This window comes from Vicia villosa, linkage group LG4 (genome assembly GCF_029867415.1).
Source record: "Vicia villosa cultivar HV-30 ecotype Madison, WI linkage group LG4, Vvil1.0, whole genome shotgun sequence".
In the NCBI taxonomy this organism is placed as follows: domain Eukaryota; kingdom Viridiplantae; phylum Streptophyta; class Magnoliopsida; order Fabales; family Fabaceae; genus Vicia; species Vicia villosa.
In genome coordinates this window covers 162,521,213-162,540,248 of record NC_081183.1, presented here as the reverse complement: position 1 = coordinate 162,540,248, position 19,036 = coordinate 162,521,213, and the positions used below count along the sequence as shown (strand labels likewise).

The 19,036-nt window shown below is 36.1% G+C and overlaps 1 protein-coding gene across 1 annotated transcript in view; it reads left to right on the top strand.

The window, feature by feature from the left end:
• LOC131598231 (uncharacterized) overlaps window positions 1–6,528 on the top strand; it is a 51,807-nt gene extending 45,279 nt beyond the window's left edge. The window contains exon 4 of the mRNA XM_058870850.1: window positions 6,463–6,528. Within this exon, the coding sequence (XP_058726833.1) occupies window positions 6,463–6,528 (66 nt within the window). The remainder of the gene's footprint in view (window positions 1–6,462) is intronic.
• The last annotated feature ends 12,508 nt before the right edge of the window (window positions 6,529–19,036 follow it).

Genomic DNA, 19,036 nt, shown 5'->3' with positions numbered 1-19,036 from the left:
GAATCTCCAAAATGCAATGATGCATTTTCGAGCCAGCTCTCCCAACCATTGATCTTGCAGGATCTTAGGGAACATTTCTGATATGTAGCAAGTTTCTATTGGCTTAGGAGAAGATTCCAATTGGTGAATCATTGCTTATCATAAATTCTCAAAAGTAATGATTACATAATCACATGTTCTTGCTTTTGGGAATCTTCTTCAATCTTCATGCCATGGTGAAAATGAATGCATGGTATTGTTTCAGACATGTGATGGGTCGTGTAGCATCCATTAGTGAAGCAAAATGCACAAAATTGCAAAGTTCCAATTTGCACATGACCTATAATTTTACTTCATGAGGCCAACTTTGAACAAGCATAACTCCTAGCTCAAATTGAATTTGGAGAAGGTTGAACACAATTTGGAAAGCCCTAAACATCTAATTTAAATCATTAGTTTATGTCTTCTTCATAATCATTTGGGAAATTTGTGAAAAATGAGCCCAAAGTTGGATGAAAACTAGGTTAAAACACTTAGAAAAATTTCTAAGTGTTTATGACCTAAACTTCAAAATTTCCAAAACTTCATAAATGATTGATCTTTTGAAAAAAGTTCCTTTGTAAGATGTTGTTTTATTTTGCAAGATCTACAACTTTCATGTTGGAAGTTTTTTGAGCTGTGTAGGTGAAATTTTGAGTTCTCACCATGCCTTCAAAAACCCTAATTCCCGACTTTTTGCTCCTTGATGAATTTCTTTGAATTTCTTTGGTCAAATGACTTTAATATCCATATATTGATGATATTGATCTTTGAAAGTCATTTTTTGACCAAAAACCTTAAAAGTCAATGATGATCCCACACAGTTGACTTTTCTTGACAAAGTGAATTTTTGGACTTTTTGTGTAGAAACAAGATCTTATCCTCAAATGAATGATGTAAATGGATTATATTGAGGTAGTAGAGATTCTTGAATCATGTCTTGAGTTTTGGATCCATGCCCTGATTAAAAGTCAACTATCTTGGTGAATTAGGTCAAAAACCCTAATTGTCGACCAGAGGACAATGATGAGTGTAGACTTTGAATTGAGGTGTAATGTCCAGTGGATCTTGTCATAAGAGTTATTTGAAGATGATTAATGTCTTTGAATGGTTTCTGGGGCTTTTTAGGGTTTCCCAAAGGTGATCCCTGATTTTAGTCCTTGATAGGCTCCAAACCCTAGTCTGTTGATCTGAGTAATCCTGTACTTAGATGACTGGGTGTCTTAATCAATCATAGGTGTAATAATGAGGCTTTTGAGTCTCATGATTGTGTTAGAGACTAATCCCTCTATTGATTGATCCTTTGCCTGAGTTTTCTTGTCTTTGAACACCCTCGATTGAATGTCAGGCTGTTCTGGGTACTTGCTTTGACTTGATGAAAAATCCTGAAGATATGTCCTCTCAGGGGGGTCAAAAATTAGGGTATGACAATTATCATTGGTGATGAGGTATATAAAAAACCATTAATTATGAATCATTTAGTTTTCGAATGTCAATTCTGCACCGTTACGTTAATTATTTTTTACATTTTAATTTTAGACTGCTCCTACAAAACCCGCAATTAAGGGTAAAGGGATTTTACAGGAGGAGGAGTCTGTTGCATCACTAAAAGAGGTACATTTAAAGTGTTAATATATAATCTGAATCTAAAACTGCATGATTTTATATTTTACCTAACTTATATGATTTTTAGGCATCTGCTCGGGGGTCACAACAAGTGACGCAGCAAGTTCGTAGCGTACCACCCAAGGGTCCTCCGAAGCCAGCGGCAAGAAAAGGTGGTGCTTTTGTGCCTCGATACCGGACGACGCTCGGAACACTTGTTGATATGTCCGATTTGAAGGGTGGTGCTTTCCGTGAAATCAATATGGATGAAGGTATCTTCGATATTGAATTCATGTCAAATATTGCACTAGATGACTTGGAAGAGATTTTTACACATGAACAACTAGGCGTCGGTAATATGCACTTATACATCTGGTAATATTCACTCATCCGATATATTATTTAATTAGTCGAACAATTTATTTACACATTTCAATGAAAATAATCTAATGTTTATTATGTTTTTATTTAAGGTTGCTGTATGACAAAGTGTTGCGCGGGACTGCATTGTCAAACAGATTTTGTTTCGTGTCTTCCGCCCATTGCAGCGGAATGACAATTGCTACGGAACCGGAATCAGTTAGACAACGCTTAGTCGATAGATTCCTGTCCACCGGCAATACAGAAAGTCTGATTCTTTGGGCTTATAATACCCGACCAGTAGGGCTAGTTTCTCATTATTGGTTCATCTAATCTTTGTTTCTTTTGCGTAGCAAAATTTTCATATAAACTATTGTTTTAATTTATAGAGCACACTGGTTGTTGCTTGCTATCAATCCTATAAGAGAAGTGGTATATTTTCTGAAATCGGTAGATGGTGAGTGGACCAATTATCCGGCTATGAAGTCAATGGTCGATACGTAAGTGAGATTGTTCTAAATATTCGTGTATATTTATATATTTAATTATTTGTGAGATTGATCTAAACATATGCTTTTATATTTTTGTTAGATCAATACAAGTGTTCCGAAGTCAAAGAGACGCACAGGTATCCCGGACTAAATCAAACAACATTACTTGGATCAAAGTGGAGGTACATTAATTTTCACAATTTTGCTTATAATATTTATGCTACTTGATAAAACAAGACAATTATAAAATCTTATTTGTTTTTCTATGTAGTGTCCGATATAGCAAAACAGTTCAGATTGCGGATACTATGTTTTGAGGTTTATGAAAGAAATCCTTCAAACGAATCAATTAGAGATTCCAATCATGGTATGGATTTATAACTTAATTAGATAATTTCTTATAATTTATTCTATTTAACTAAATCATTCATATTATGTTTTTGTTATATAGTACTTTGATGACTTCTATGCTGCTTCTTAAACGAGACTTAAGTTGGAAGAAATCAAAGAGGAATTGTGTCAATTTTATATTCATCAACTATTCATGTAAGTATGAATACATTATTGTGTGAACAGTTTTATGACTACATGTAATACGGTGAACTGACTTTATTTGAAATGTGCGAATAGAAAGAGTCGCCACCGACTTTTATTTTATCCAATATAGAAAGGCTAAAAGAACAGGAAAAGACCTTTTGAAAGATTTTGAGTTCGGGGGGTAAGTTATACAAAGGGAAGGTGTAAGGCACCCTTTGCATCCATGGTTTTCCATGGGCTCTTAATTGCTTAGCTCACTTTGAAAATGTTTGAATTGTTTGAAAAGTAGGGTGTGAATAGAAATTTTGAATTTTTAGAGCAAGCAATTAATAGCAACTACCCTAAGTTTGAAAAATCGTTCTTTTAGCTTTTCGGGCGAAAGGATCTATCCATACCATGAGAAGGCAGGAAGTCTTTCAATTGGATGTTTAACGGTCATTGAAATTATCGTTCGCCATAACTGTCCCATGCCATAAAGAGGGCAGGTAGTCTAAGGGAGGGTATAGTAGTCATTAATTTTTTAGGCATCATGCGAGGATACCTGAGCAATAGGACAATCATCTTATTTTTTCGAGGCATCATCGAGGGACTAGATGATTTTTATTCTTTAAGGCAACCTTGCTTTAGGTATCCTCGGAATCGAGGGACTTGACTATTTAGTACAATTAGAGGCAACAGACAACAGATAAATAAGGCAACAAGGTAACGAGAGGGATTACCCTAAATGTGTGTGTGTGGCACAATCAGGTGGTTAATTCAGATATTGTTATCTTGTAATTAGTGGTCTAATTCAGTTTAAGGCTTGCACTCCCTAAGATTATTAACCACGCAGTTTAAAATTGCAGAAATTAAAGGCAGAAAAATAAAAGTCCTACGCTATTACAATAAACACCTGTGGGGATGGGGATATTAAAAAGCGAAAACCCTTATAGGGTAACAGAAAAATAAATGCACAACTTCAAACGCCCTGATCCTCCTCAAACCTTGATTGACTCTGAACATCTGAGAATTTAAACGACAAATAAATAAGGGTGGGCGTATGGGGAATTCATTAACAGATGAAGTAAAACCTAATTGAACCTACAAGACAAAAGTAAAAAGTAAATTTAAATATGAAAAAGGATCGGAACTTAGCTTTTTGATTGGCATGGCACGTAATCGGAGGATCTTGATTAATCCTGAAAATTTGAACAAAGAAAGAAAAAGGTTAGTGCATTGACTGATCTAAACCCTAATTGATTATAAACCCTAAAGGTTTACAAACCCTAATCCTAAACCTAGGTTTATTATTTAAGAAAATTTATTGTGACCTAAAGGGTTTATAGGACTAAGAAATGCGTTAGTGGATAACACCTACCAGTAACAGTGATTAGTGATCATGATGAGATCAAGATTTAAGGCATAAAATAATTTTAATTAGTTCAAAACCTTAAATTGTAACCCTAAATATTATTAGCAAAAAAAACAATTATGTTTAATATGATAAGAAAAATCGAATTTTCGATTAAATATTAATGATTAAAATTTTAGTATAAAACTAATTTATTAAAATAAAAAATAAATAAAAAGAGTTATAATAAAAAAAAGAAAGAAAAGAGACAAAAATAAAATGGCTTATAATTAAAATTAAAAAAACAATTAAAATGCTTAGCTTTGGATCCTGTGTGTTAGCACTTTGATGACCTACGGTAGACCTGCGTGCATGGAAGCGTCAGATCTGTCTTCAGGTGAATCCTATGGCACCAGAAGGAGGGTGTATGGTAGGCGCATACGTGAAGGCCACATGGAATCTGCGAACAGATAATTTGAAAAGAAAAAAAAGTGGTGCTCTGATAAGAATTATGCAGAGTTCGCTACGCGAAGCCCTGCTTCGCTGCAGCGAACGCCGCAAATTCAGCAAAAATCTTTGCCAATCATGCCATCTTCTTCATTTGATTTCTGTGTGTTTTCATTTTTGAGCTATAGATGACTTATGACCAATTCATGATGCTTGTTGTCCTCTAACAATGAATTGAAAGAAGAAGCATAGAGTGGAAGATCAATTTCACATAAACCAAAAGAACAAGGTAAAGGACATGAGTTGAAAGGATTGCACTATCCAAGGTACATGTTTAATGCTTTCTTAGAATTTAGCATATACATGACATGAGTAGGCTGCATAAAACCAGCTCATTCAATCCTATGCCATGACATGTTTTCATATGAATCACTAAGTTCTAAAAACAAGAAAGTGAGGTAACTTTCCATTGTTCACTATATGCTAAGGAGACTGACAAATTCTTGTTTTAACCCGTTTGATTCATGCTTAATCTTGCATTTATGTTTGTAATTGCAAAGACATAGAAGGGATCAAGGCAATTCTTTGAAATTGAGCATAACTACTAAACCAAATATAGCCTCATTGTCCCTTGTGAGTGAGTGATCTTTTGCAACCCCCTTTGAGCCATATGACAATGAATCTATCATTGATGAACTGAACAATACATTAAGTAAACCACTTAGTGGATATTGTTCTATATCTTTGAAAATCATGAAAAATTCATATATGATAGATTCCATATTTTCCTTGAAAAAAACCTTGAAACCATGATATCTTTTGCCAAATCATAATGAGCAAATAAGGTGTTGTTCTAGTTAGGGAGAAAAGAGAAAAAGACTTTCTTCAAAAGAAAAGAAAAATATTTAAGAATCAAAAGAAGAAATAGAAAGTAAGAAAAGAAAATGAGAAATGAACAACAAGAAAGAATGTGTTCAAAAAGAAAGAAACAAATGAAGGTAGGATGAGTGATATGTGTAGAAGAATCACAATTTATGAATGCTCTTCTAAAAAGAAAAGTCAACAACCCTTTTTGTTTCCATTATCCCTAGAAATGACACTTCCTTGGTACCTTAGCCACATTACAACCATGAAAGACCTTAGTGATCTTTGTTCTTGCTTATCAACATATCTTGCTTGGATAAAAGTATGAATTGATCTAGATGTTAGCAAATTTTTCATGTGAGAGATCAACATACCTCATCATTTTCACTTATACAAAGAAATGTGGTAAGTGTGATTCATGATTAGACATTTTTAGTGCTTTGGATTGATTGACATGGCTTTTATGTGGAAAACTTGTTTCATGAATATTTATAAATGCTAAAGGAAGTCATAAAGCATCAACCTTTGGATGTTCAATTTCAAATACCATGTGCCTTGATTACTTCATTGAAATATTTGGTTGAGCATGTGAAAGGTGATATAGAAACTCTTGCTCTTGTTTACTTTGATTGAGGACAAACAAAGATTCAAGTTGGGGAGTGTTTGATAAGTGCTTGATTCATGCTAAAATAACTTATTATAACATAGCACTTATCTTACTTATTTAACATATTTCTCACATAAAAACCCCCAATTATTGAATAAAATATTATTGTGCAAGATTACTTGGCTTGGTTTATTTTTATGCAGGATTTAGCCTTAAAGCAAAAACCAGAAAACAGAGCATTCGCTGCAGCGAACTATATTTCACTGTAGCGAACTCCAGGCACTCAAAGGCAAAGATCCTGAAAACAGGTCATTCGCTGCAGCGAAAGGTAGCGAAGGCCCGATTCGCTGCAGCGAACCTTATTTCCCTGTAACAAACGAAGTCAGAATCAAACTTTCCAGTTTTGCTAGCAGCGAGCAGAAGCGAAGTACATTCGCTGCAGCGAACCATATTTCGCTGTAGCGAACTTTGGCGGTTTGTAGAAGATTTAAATTTCTTAAAGCTGAAGAAAACATTCGCTGCAGCGAACTTCTGTTCGCGTAGCGAACTCAGGCGGCCAGAACAGCTAAAAAAGGAGCCGAACTCATTTCAGAAAGAGAGAATTCATTTTCTACCATTGTAATACTCTTGTAATTGTAGTAGAATAGAATTATAAGAGGTTTTTAGGGAGAGGGAGCTGGATATACATCAAGAGTCGGGAAATCGTCATTGATGTCGTTCCAACTCAATTCTTCCATTGTTCATCAAGCTACCATGAGTAGCTAAATCCCTCTCTTATTGGGATTGGTCGTAGTTCACCGAAACAGTATGTATTCTCTTTAATCTTGGCGTTATATATAATTTATGTTTGAATCTTTATTGTTGTTATCTTCATTTTATCGTTTATTTCATGGATTGAATTGATATTGACAAATACGATTCTAATCTCGATCCAAGATAACAACTATTAAACTCTAAATGCTAGACATAGATTTAGGTTTAATATTCACTTTAAGTATTGAATCTTAATGCTACCATATTGTTTAATAGGCTGAGAAATCGTCGATTAAATCATAAGGTAAGAAATCTCAACAAACGTTTAGACATGAACTTTATTGTGAGCAATACGTGATGATAATGAAACAAGCATAGATTGTGTATAACTGATCAAAACTTTGCATATTGAATCAATGGATGAAATCCAATTCCCAACAAGTCTATTCCTCTGAAACTTATCTTTCGTTATTTATGCACTTTTACATTCCGTAACTTCACACCAAACAATCTTGAAACTTTATGCTAAGGACTATAGAAATTGTTGAACGGTTTTGACATCGCTCCAATCCCTGTGGATACGATAATATAAAATACTTACATTTGACTTGTACTTTCTACAACATCAAATTGGCGCCGTTGCCGGGGATTGAAGTTTAAGATATTAAAACATCGCAATCATTTCTATACTTTTAAGCTTTGTGCATTTGTTTATATATTGTATATATCTTTCTGTTTGTTGCAACGTTTGCTCAAGTGTTTTGATAGGTGAAGAAAATTCTGTTTATGCTTCGAGGAAAAAGTTTGAAGGAGCAACTTCTTTTTGATCCCAAGTCGAAAGAACAATCCAAAAGAATAAGAAGCAATCGAAGAAACAAAAATCCAAACAGAAAAGAAAAGAAGCATATACATCAACTTCCTCATCAAATTCATCAAAAGAAACAATGGCTGAAGTTGTTAATGGTCCTTGTGAAAGTAGCCCAAGGCGGTTCGCCCATCTCACCAACAATCCAGCCGCAAGACGAGATGAGATGAAAACAGGACTGTTGCAAATTATTTATGCTAATCCTTTTGCAGGTTTGGATCATGAATATCCATACATTCACCTCACCTGATTCTACGAAATAGCTGGTACATCAGGTGCACTAGAAGCTGAAGAGGAAGCCGTTTTCATGAGATTATTCCCGCACTCTTTGATCGGCAAAGCAAAGGATTGGTACCTCGATCAATCAACGGAAACCATGACCAGTTGGAATGTGTTAGAGAGAAACTTCCTTAGCATATTCTTTTCTCACAACCGATTCATGGATGCAAAGACAGCTATTGCCACATTCACCCAATTTTCAAATGAAACTTTGTGTGAAGCCTGGGAACGCTATAAATCCATGCTACGGAAGTGTCCAAACCACGGTTTCGATGACATGTCACAAATCCACTTTTTCCGTAATGGATTATTACCTCAACCGAAGCTTTTACTTGACGCAACAGCTGGAGGTTCCTTGATAGAAAAAAGTGCAGCAGAAGCAATTTCAATCATTGATAGGATGACTCTCACAAATCACCAAGTTCAACACAATCGAGGTACCGTCCAAAAGAAGCCTGGAGTTTTGGAATTGGGTACAAATGATGCAATCCTAGCACAAAACAAACTGCTCACTCAAACTGTACAGGAATTGACAAAACAGCTGTCCAAGCTTCCTCAACAACTCAAAGATGTGCACGGTTCGTCAAACGCATCACAACAAGTAGCTTTTTGTGAACTTTGTACGGGTGATCATCCAACTGGTTTCTGTCCCCCTATCAACGAAGAGGTAAAATATATGGGAAATCAACAAAGGCAAGTTCCGTACAATCAAGGTTATCCACACAACAACAACGCAAGCTATGGCCAAAACTGACCAAATCAGTACCAAAGTTACACGCAGCCAGATAAGCTTTCAAAGATCGAGGATACCTTGAATCAATTCATGCAATTGTCCATGGCAAACCAAAAAAACATTGATGCGTCAATTAGAAATCTTGAAACGCAAGTTGGGCAAATTGCGAAGCAACTAAGTGAGCAACAAAGAGGTACGTTTTCTGCCACCACTCAAGTTAATCCCAAAGAAACTTGTAACGCAATCACGACAAAAGGTAGTGACATTGTTCAAGACAAAGTTGGGGAGAATTCAAAAGGTATAGTTGTGGAGAAAAATCAAGAAAAAGGAAAACATATGGAGGAGGAAGAAAAAAATGTTGATCCTGGAAGCGTAACAGTTCCAGTCACCATTAAAAATCTCAAGTTTAAAGCTTTGATTGACCTTGGTTCAAGCACAAATCTTCTTCCGTTATCCGTTTTTCAAAAGATTGACACTCTTGATATGGAACCTACAAAAATGATGTTGCAACTTGCTGACAAGTCTATCACAAAACCAATTGGCATAGTGAAAGACGTTATGGTGGAAATTGAGAACTTCCTATTCCAGACAGATTTTATGGTGATGGATATTGACAAAATAGACGAAACACCTCTGATCTTGGGCCGTCCTTTCGTAAAGGCAGCCTGAATGATGGTTGACGTGGATGAAGGGAAGATGAAAGTAAGGTACACAGATGAAGAAGTGAACTTCACATTGTTTCAACACAAGGAGGATGATTATTCCAAAGATAAAGCTCCTTATGAATTAGGCCTGGAAGCATTAAAATAAATGGACAAAAAGAAAGGCCAAAGGATGGTGGCAAGAACATTTTGACGAATTCAAACAAACCACCAAAAAGCATACTCAAAACAGGCGTCGAGCTAATGACGTTAAACAAGCACTTGTTGGGAGGTAACCCAAATTTTCATTGATTTTATTTCCTTTATGCATAATTAATAGATTAGTAGGAAGAAAATGGCGTGATATAGCATAAAGAAAATTCTGCGGAAAACAGAATTATGCCGAGTACGCTACGCGAAGCCCTGCTTCGCTGCAGCGAACGCAGCAAATTCAGCAAAAATCTTTGCCAATCATGCCATCTTCTTCATTTTGATTTCTGTGTGTTTTTATTTTTGAGCTATAGATGACTTATGACCAATTCATGATGCTTGTTGTCCTCTAACAATGAATTGAAAGAAGAAGCATAGAGTGGAAGATCAATTTCACATAAACCAAAAGAACAAGGTAAAGGACATGAGTTGAAAGGATTGCACTATCCAAGGTACATGTTTAATGGTTTCTTAGAATTTAGCATATACATGACATGAGTAGGCTGCATAAAACCAGTTCATTCAATCCTATGCCATGACATGTTTTCATATGAATCACTTAGTTCTAAAAACAAGAAAGTGAGGTAACTTTCCATTGTTCACTATATGCTAAGGAGACTGACAAATTCTTGTTTTAACTCGTTTGATTCATGCTTAATCTTGCATTTATGTTGGTAATTGCAAAGAAATAGAAAGGATCAAGGAAATTCTTTGAAATTGAGCATAACTACTAAACCAAATATAGTCTCAGTGTCCCTTGTGAGTGAGTGATCTTTTGCAACCCCCTTTGAGCCATATGATAGTGAATCTATCATTGATGAACTGAACAATACATTAAGTAAACCACTAAGTGGATATTGTTCTATATCTTTGAAAATCATGAAAAATTCATATTTGATACATTCCATATTTTCCTTGAAAAAAACCTTGAAACTATGATATCTTTTGCCAAATCATAATGAGCAAATAAGGTGTTGTTCAAGTTGGGGAGAAAAGAGAAAAAGACTTTCTTCAAAAGAAAAGAAAAAGATTTGAGAATCAAAAGAAGAAATAGAAAGTAAGAAAAGAAAAAGAGAAATGAATAACAAGGAAGAATGTATTAAAAAAGAAAGAAACAAATGAAGGTAGGATGAGTGATATGTGTAGAAGAATCACAATTTATGAATGCTCTTCTAAAAAGAAAAATCAACAACCTTTTTTGTTTCTATTATCCCTAGAAATTACATTTCCTTGGTACCTTAGCCACATTACAACCATGAAAGACCTTAGTGATATTTGTTCTTCCTTATCAACATATCTTGATTGGATAAAAGTATGAATTGATCTAGATGTTAGCAAATTTGTCATGTGAGAGATCAACATACCTCATCATTTTCACTTATACAAAGAAATGTGGTAAGTGTGATTCATGATTAGACATGTTTAGTGCTTTGGATTGATTGACATGGCTTTTATGTGGAAAACTTGTTTCATGAATTTTCTAAATGCTAAAGGAAGTCATAAAGCATCAACCCTTGGATGTTCAATTTCAAATACCATGTGCCTTGATTACTTCATTGAAATATTTGGTTGATCATTTGAAAGGTGATATAGAAACTCTTGCTCTTGTTTACTTTGATTGACGACAAACAAAGATTCAAGTTGGGGAGAGTTTGTAAGTGCTTGATTCATGCTAAAATAACTTATTATAGCATAGCACTTATCTTACATATTTAACATATTTCTCACATAAAAACCCCCAATTATTGAATAAACTATTATTGTGCAAGATTACTTGGCTTGGTTGGTTTTTATGCAGGATTTAGCCTTAAAGCAAAAACCAGAAAACCGAGCATTCGCTGCAGCGAACTATATTTCGCTGTAGTGAACTCCAGGCACTCAAAGGAAAAGATCCAGAAAACAGGTCATTCGCTGCAGCGAAAGGTAGCAAATGGTAGCGAAGGCCCGATTCACTGCAGCGAACCTTATTTTGCTGTAGCGAACGAAGTCAGAATCAAACTTGCCAGTTTTGCTAGCAGCGAGCAGAAGCGAAGTACATTCGCTGCAGCGAACCATATTTTGCTGTAGAGAACTTTGGGGGTTTCTAGAAGATTTAAATTTCTTAAAGCTGAAGAAAACATTCGCTGCAGCGAAATACCCTTCGCGTAGCGAACTCTGGCGGTTCAACAAAGACTTAATAATGAAGCAAGGCATTCGCTGCAGCGAACTTCTGTTCGCGTAGCGAACTCAGGTGGCCAGAACAGCTATAAAAGGAGCATAACTCATTTCAGAAAGGGAGAATTCAGTTTCTATCATTGTAATACTCTTGTAATAGCAGTAGAATAGAATTATAAGAGGTTTTTAGGGAGAGGGAGCTGGATATACATCAAGAGTCGGGATATCGTCATTGATGTCGTTCCAACTCAATTCTTCCATTGTTCATGAAGCTACCATGAGTAGCTAAATCCCTCTCTTGTTGGGATTGGTCGTAGTTCACCGAAACAATATGTATTCTCTTTAATCGTGGCGTTATATATAATTTATGTTTGAATCTTTATTATTTTTATCTTCGTTTTACCGTTTACTTCATGGATTGAATTGATATTGACAAATACGATTCTAATCTCGATCCAAGATAACAACTATTAAACTCTAAATGCTAGACATAGATTTAGGTTTAATATTCACTTTAAGTATTGAATCTTAATGCTACCATATTGTTTAATAGGCTGAGAAATCGTCGATTAAACCATAAGGTAAGAAATCTCAACAAACGTTTAGACATGAACTTTGTTGTGAGCAATACATGATGATAATGAAACAAGCATAGATTGTGTATAACTAATCAAAGCTTTGCTTATTGAATCAGTGGATGAAAACCAATTCCTAACAAGTCTATTCCTCTGAAACTTATCTTTCGTTATTTATGCACTTTTACTTTCCGTAACTTCACACCAAACAATCTTGAAACTTTATGCTTAGAACTATAGAAATTGTTGAACGGTTTTGATATCTCTCCAATCCTTCTGGATACGATAATATAAAATACTTACATTTGACTTGTACTTTCTACAACATCACGCTCCTGGGTATCGACCCCAGGACCTTGTGGTACAACATCGTTATTCTTTACCAAATATACTACACATGGTTAGCTGATAATAAAAGGAAACAAAACATAATAATAGAAACATTATTGCAGTAATGGAGAATTCAAAAAAAACCAGTCAATGCGTGTCCCATTAGCTGTGCGTTGTAACCAATGAAGAGGGGAGAGAGTGCGTCTAACTCGTTGACCATCCAATGGACGAAAGCCACGCGTGGAGAGAGTCTTAGCAACGCTGACCAACCAATAAAGCCATGCCGCGTGGATTCCACCAACTCCATCTTCTTCTTCAACTCCCAGCCCCTTGATTTGCTACAAAATAGCTACAGAATAGCTGCGGTATTTTATACCAGTCTCGTAGCTAATTCTGGAGAAATCGAAACTCATGAAAAAACACGTTAGTGAAAAACAAAGAATGCCCAGATCCATCAAATCAATTGCTAAGAACTCGATGGTGAGGTCGGTTTGGACGGATACGACCTCTACACGTGAAAATGAAGGGTGCATCCTCCCTTGCCCTAATAATGGCAACGCTCGTTTTGCACGTTAGAACTCTCTTCCATTGATTCGATTGCTCCCTAAATGATCTCAGGAACTTAAAGACACCATTAGTTTAAACCAAAACACGTAAAAATGCAGAATACGACAATCATACATGTATGGTAAAGATGAACATGATATATGCATTTCAAGTATTCTACCACCGATATAATGATTCAAACTTACTCTTTTACACCTTAATGGTGGAATGGAATGATCAAGAGGCGTTGAAACTTGTTATAGAAGAAAAACTCGATTACCCTAGTTTATGGAAAGTTTGAAGATTTTTTTTCCCTTTTTTGCTGTTCTTGAAGCTCTGAGTTCGTGAATCCTTATGCTGCACTCCTAGTAGTATATAGAGAGTGATTTAGGTCAAGGATGGGTTTAGGTATCAAGTCTTATAAAGAAAAGGAATTTTTCTTCAAACATATATAAAAACTCTTTCTATTTTAAGCCAATCTCCCCCCATATTACTTATCACGTTTTGGACCCTCATGGGGAATTATTTGGGCCTTCCATATGGTTAGAATATGAACTCATAATTTATTTCATTTATTTTGTGATTTTATTGAATTTATTTTTCATTTAAATGAATAAGAATTCAAATAAATCAAATAAATGGCACAAAAATGTGAAAACAAATTTATGGGCCCTTAATGCACTCATGATCATGTGTCAAAACTCAAACTTAGGCCCATTAGTCAAAAAACTTAAAATTCATCACTTTGGCTTTCATGCATTTTCTCAAAATCGCTCAACTTTAGCAAACCATAACTCCTTCAATATTTGTCAAATGAGAGTGTTCTAGGACTTTTTGGAAACCTCAAAATGTCCTCTACAAGCCACTTTGGAAACCTTTTTCCATTTGAGGATTTTATCTTGATGATATGGCTCCTGGAAGAAAACAGCTTTTAGCGATCTTCTAGAAGGACCTGTAATGGTTTGGCTCATATCTCTTATGCGGAAGCATTTCTTGTCCTTCGGCCCAACATCAAAGTTATAGAGAATCAAATTTCCTTGAGAATGAGCTTCGGTTGAGGAATTTTTGAGAAAGTATGAGAAAGATACGGCTGTCAAAGTTCGGTTGACTTTTACCTAGAAAACCCTAATTTAGAAACTTTTAATTTTGTTGATTTCTGATCTTTTCTTGATGAATCATGATCAACCCTTGATCAAATGATGAATGATACTTCATAATGAGGATTTTTACGAAAAATCAGAAGTTTTGACTGTGGTTTGACCATATTTTGACTTTTAGGTCAACCAGTCGATTATCGATCGTTTGGGCCATTGAGTGAGCAATTTTTTGAATCAGGACTTGAAACTTGGCATGAAGGCACTTTTAATCATAGGGGAGATCATGGAATCCACCTGAGGTATCAGGAGTTCAAATTCCTTGATCAAATCAGAAACCCTAATTTATAGGTTGTTGTTTAGGAGAGAGACTGCATGCTTTCTTCTTGTATATCTTTGAGCATTTGAAAGTCAGATGGATTAAAATATGAGAAAATATGATGGGCAAATTTTGGGGTATGACAGCTGCCCCTGTTCAATCTTCTTATACCTAAAGATGTAGATTGGCCTGTGTGCCTGTCGGAATCTGAAGGTAGAAGTGGATTAAACACTAGAATACCTAGGAATTTGGCCTTGCTGATGAAGGGACTTTTTCAGAGATGGGCTTTGAGATGCCATCCATATGTTGAGAGACTTGTTTAAGATGCCATCTGGTTTTAATAATATGAGATTCGGAATGAATCGTACATTAGACTGTATCTGAGCTCGAAGTACTGAGAGGTGATTGTTGGAGATGGGCTTACAGATGCCATCTGGATGTTGGGAGTGTGAAGTGAATTAATTGTAGTGACTCTATTGTCACGATTGTTTCTGAATTAAATACCGGGATTAGATATGTGAGTTATTTGTCGTGACTCCATTGTCGTGACTTCCTTGTCGCGACTCTATTGTCGTGATTCCATTATGGCGACTCTATCGTCGCGATTCCATTATCGTGACTCAGTTGTCGTGATTCCGTTATCGTGACTCAGTTGTCGTGATTCTTTTATCATGACTCAGTTGTCGTGATTCTTTTATCGTTACTCAGTTGTCGTGATTCCATTATCGTGACTCAGTTGTCGTGATTCTTTTATCGTGACTCAGTTGTCGTGATTCCATTATCGTGACTCAGTTGTCGTGATTCCATTGTCGTGACTCAATCGTCATGGTCTTTTCTGAATTGAATGTTATGGTTAAGTATGTCTCTTTCTTTGATTGTGTCTACACTGTTCGTGATGATAGAATTAGATCTTCGAGAGATGATCGTGTCTATATCATTCGTGATGATAGAATTAGATCTTTGGGAGTTGACCGTGTCAGCACCGTTCGTAGTAACTGAATTAGATCAGAGATATTGTTCATTTTCTTGTTCCTGTATCCTGAAAAAGGTAAAGTTAGTCTTTATGCAATGTCATGATGCATGTATTATGCGACAAGTTCCTCAAAGTAAATGTGAAACTTGCATGTTATGTAAGAATTTATTATGCAATGTATGAAATATGTTTATGACATATGATATGTGAATATGATTTATGTTGTCTTGATTGAGAAAATAAATATCCATGTGTTTGTGATTTTGTTGTCTGATCTTGTCTTGAAGATGCTCAGCTGGAGATTTATGATTTTTTTGCTTGGGGATGAAAGAGATTTGAATGATTGATCCTGATGTAACCTAACCGGGGATAAGAGAGATGAATAACCCTGTTTGGAGAAGAGAAAAAGTATCGGGGAACCGGCAGTGTCGAAGATGTAAACTCAGTTGAGGAACTAAGTCTTTGTTGGGACGAGGGCATTTGAAGATATCTTCTTAATGATTACTTTGTGGGGATATGATCTTGTGGAATCAGCTTTGTGGGGAGACGTGGATGCCTTGACCATTGCCCCCAGCGATCATAATACTTGCCGTTCCTGGACTCGTATTAATTGGAAAACACCAATGAATATTGATCGAAGTGTCGAACATGCCTTGCATAGCGTTGCCCCATCTAGTAGGGAATTTGAAGAGATTCGCCTTGTGAGGACCTTCGGACATGTACTATGGGTGATGCCCCTGGTACTCATGAACTTAGGATTATACCCCTGACTGATCGGGAAATAGCTTCAGATCCACTCGGGTGCACAACCCTGATTGTTTGGCATTCTTGAGATTCTCGGAATCCTGACTTGATTGCCCTAGATTGATTGGACAAAGCATGTCATGCCCCTTGTATTCATTGACTTCTAGTTAACTGAGTCAGTTATAAGGGATGCTGCTGCTGAAATAGTTTCGTCTGTCGGGATGACTTTTAGTCATTAGTCGTACCCTGTGCATATTCTTTCTGATGCTAACATTTGAAATTATGTAGCAGAATATGTTTAATAATGGATTCATGAGATGCAATGCATATGTTTGTCTTGAGTTTGTTGAAAAACATTAAAACTGGGGATGTAAAAGCGTGATGTTTATAAAAACGTGATATTTGTAAAAACGAAATATCGACTTAGCATTTGTGATAAACCTTAATGAGTCAGGATACCCTTTTGGTGACAGTATGCTTTTGAACTAACCATGCTTCAGTTAGGACTTTCGAGGGTTGTAACGTGGCTTGGTTCACGGTTTAAGAAACAAAGGATAATGGCTCAAAAATTTATTTATACCCATCCCAATCTTCGTGATGTTCTTCAATCCTATGCTCAGTTGACTTTGCGTTTCAATTTTAGCAGAGCTTTGAAGTCGTAACATTAACATTTGATGATGGCTTCAACACCGACAGTTTATTTAGACAGGCAATCGTCCTTTTTTGTTTTTGTAATTCTTTTCCTTTTTATCGAGGATTTTTAATGACCTCTTTTTTTACTTTGTTATCCCTAACTTTTGCCTGAACTGTTTATTTTGAGGTTACAGTCAGCGGGATGTTTCAATTTTTGATAAGTCTCCTTCATAGGTTCTGACTTAATAGCTTTTTCTTTTTGATAGACGTTGACTGCCTGACTTAATGGTTGCGGGAGACCATCATTATTTGTGTAAAATCATATTGGCATGACTGAGTTAACTGAGTAACTACCCTGCCCAGGGTTATGATCAAAGGTTTCAAATTGTGCAAGAAAGAAAACTTCTACTCCTTAGGCTCAAAGGGGTTGACGAGGGATTAACATCCTTATATCTCCACTGTTTAGGAATTGAAACAATGTCTGTACATCGTTAGCATGGTCTGTTCAAAAAGCATACTGTATGAGGTTGCGGTATCATTTTCTTCATCCTCCATCAAAAGGCTTACAGCATAGAAGGAGTTGAATAAACAAAAAACATATGCAAAGTAAATACGCAATTTTAAACGAGTGATAGTGAAATAATTTATTCAAGACAAACATATGCAATGTACTGATGATGATTATTAAAACAGATAATGTCTATCATAAGTCGAATGTTTAAACAAACAGAATAGAAATTTGCAAATGAAAGTAAAACTAATAATCTGAAAGTCCTTCCTTCTAGCCATCCACATCATTAGCAAATACATTAGGAGTCTCAGGAGGATCAAACTCAATTTCCCCAGCATCGATCATATCTTGGATCTTATTCCTCAATGTCCAACAGCTATTCGTATCGTGACCAGGACTATTAGAGTGATATGCGCACCTCATATTGGGATTATAGCTACGAGCAGAAGTGCTAGGATTCTTGGGGGGATCCTTTAAAGTGATCAACTATGACTTCAATAGGTGCTGTAATGCTTGAGCCAGTGACATATTGATCTTTGTGAATTGTCTTTTAGGCATATCTTTCTTGTTTTGACGACCTTTTTGAGGCGCCTGTGTGGAGATTAGGACTGCCCCAACAGATTGGTCATGGTTACTCCTTTTCTGACCATACACAGCATTGAAATCTGACTTCTCATTGAAATGCTTTTTTGTAGCACCTGAGGATGTAGCAGCTTGAATCTTACCACTTCGGATGCCATTCTCGACACGTTCCCCAGTAAGTATTGTTAGAACAAGATTTGTTCTTATCAATTATCTTAGTTTTGATGATAACAATAATATGAATTTTGCTTAAGATAATATGGTACTCTAATCCAATGCAATTTCCCTTTCAGGAAATATATAAAGAGTACGCATAATTCAGCGCTCAGAAGATGTGTCTCAAATGGTTCAGCATGCAACATCAGAACATGGTCTGGCAAGACATCAGAAGATGGTCGAAGCAGAATCAGACATGGGTCTATGGAAGCATCAGAAGAACATGAGATCAGAAGCACTGAAGATCAGAAGATGGTATCACGCTCAGAAGCACTTCAGGATCAGAAGATCAGAAGATGCTATGCACCAAGCTGTTTTGACTCTGATGATATTCAAACGTCTTAATCACAAACATCAGATCAGAAGGAAGTACAGGTGGCAGACTACGCTGACTGACAAAAGGAACGTTAAAGCTACTAAAGGCTACGTCAGTAGACACAGCGTGAACAAGGCTCGAGGTAGTTGACAAAAGCGTATAACATTAAATGCAAAGCTGTACGGAACACGCAAAGCATTAAATGCATTCAACGGTCATCTTCTCAACGCCTATAAATATGAAGTTCTGATGAGAAGCAAGGTTACCAATCTTTATCAACTCTGAACGAAAATAAACTTGCTG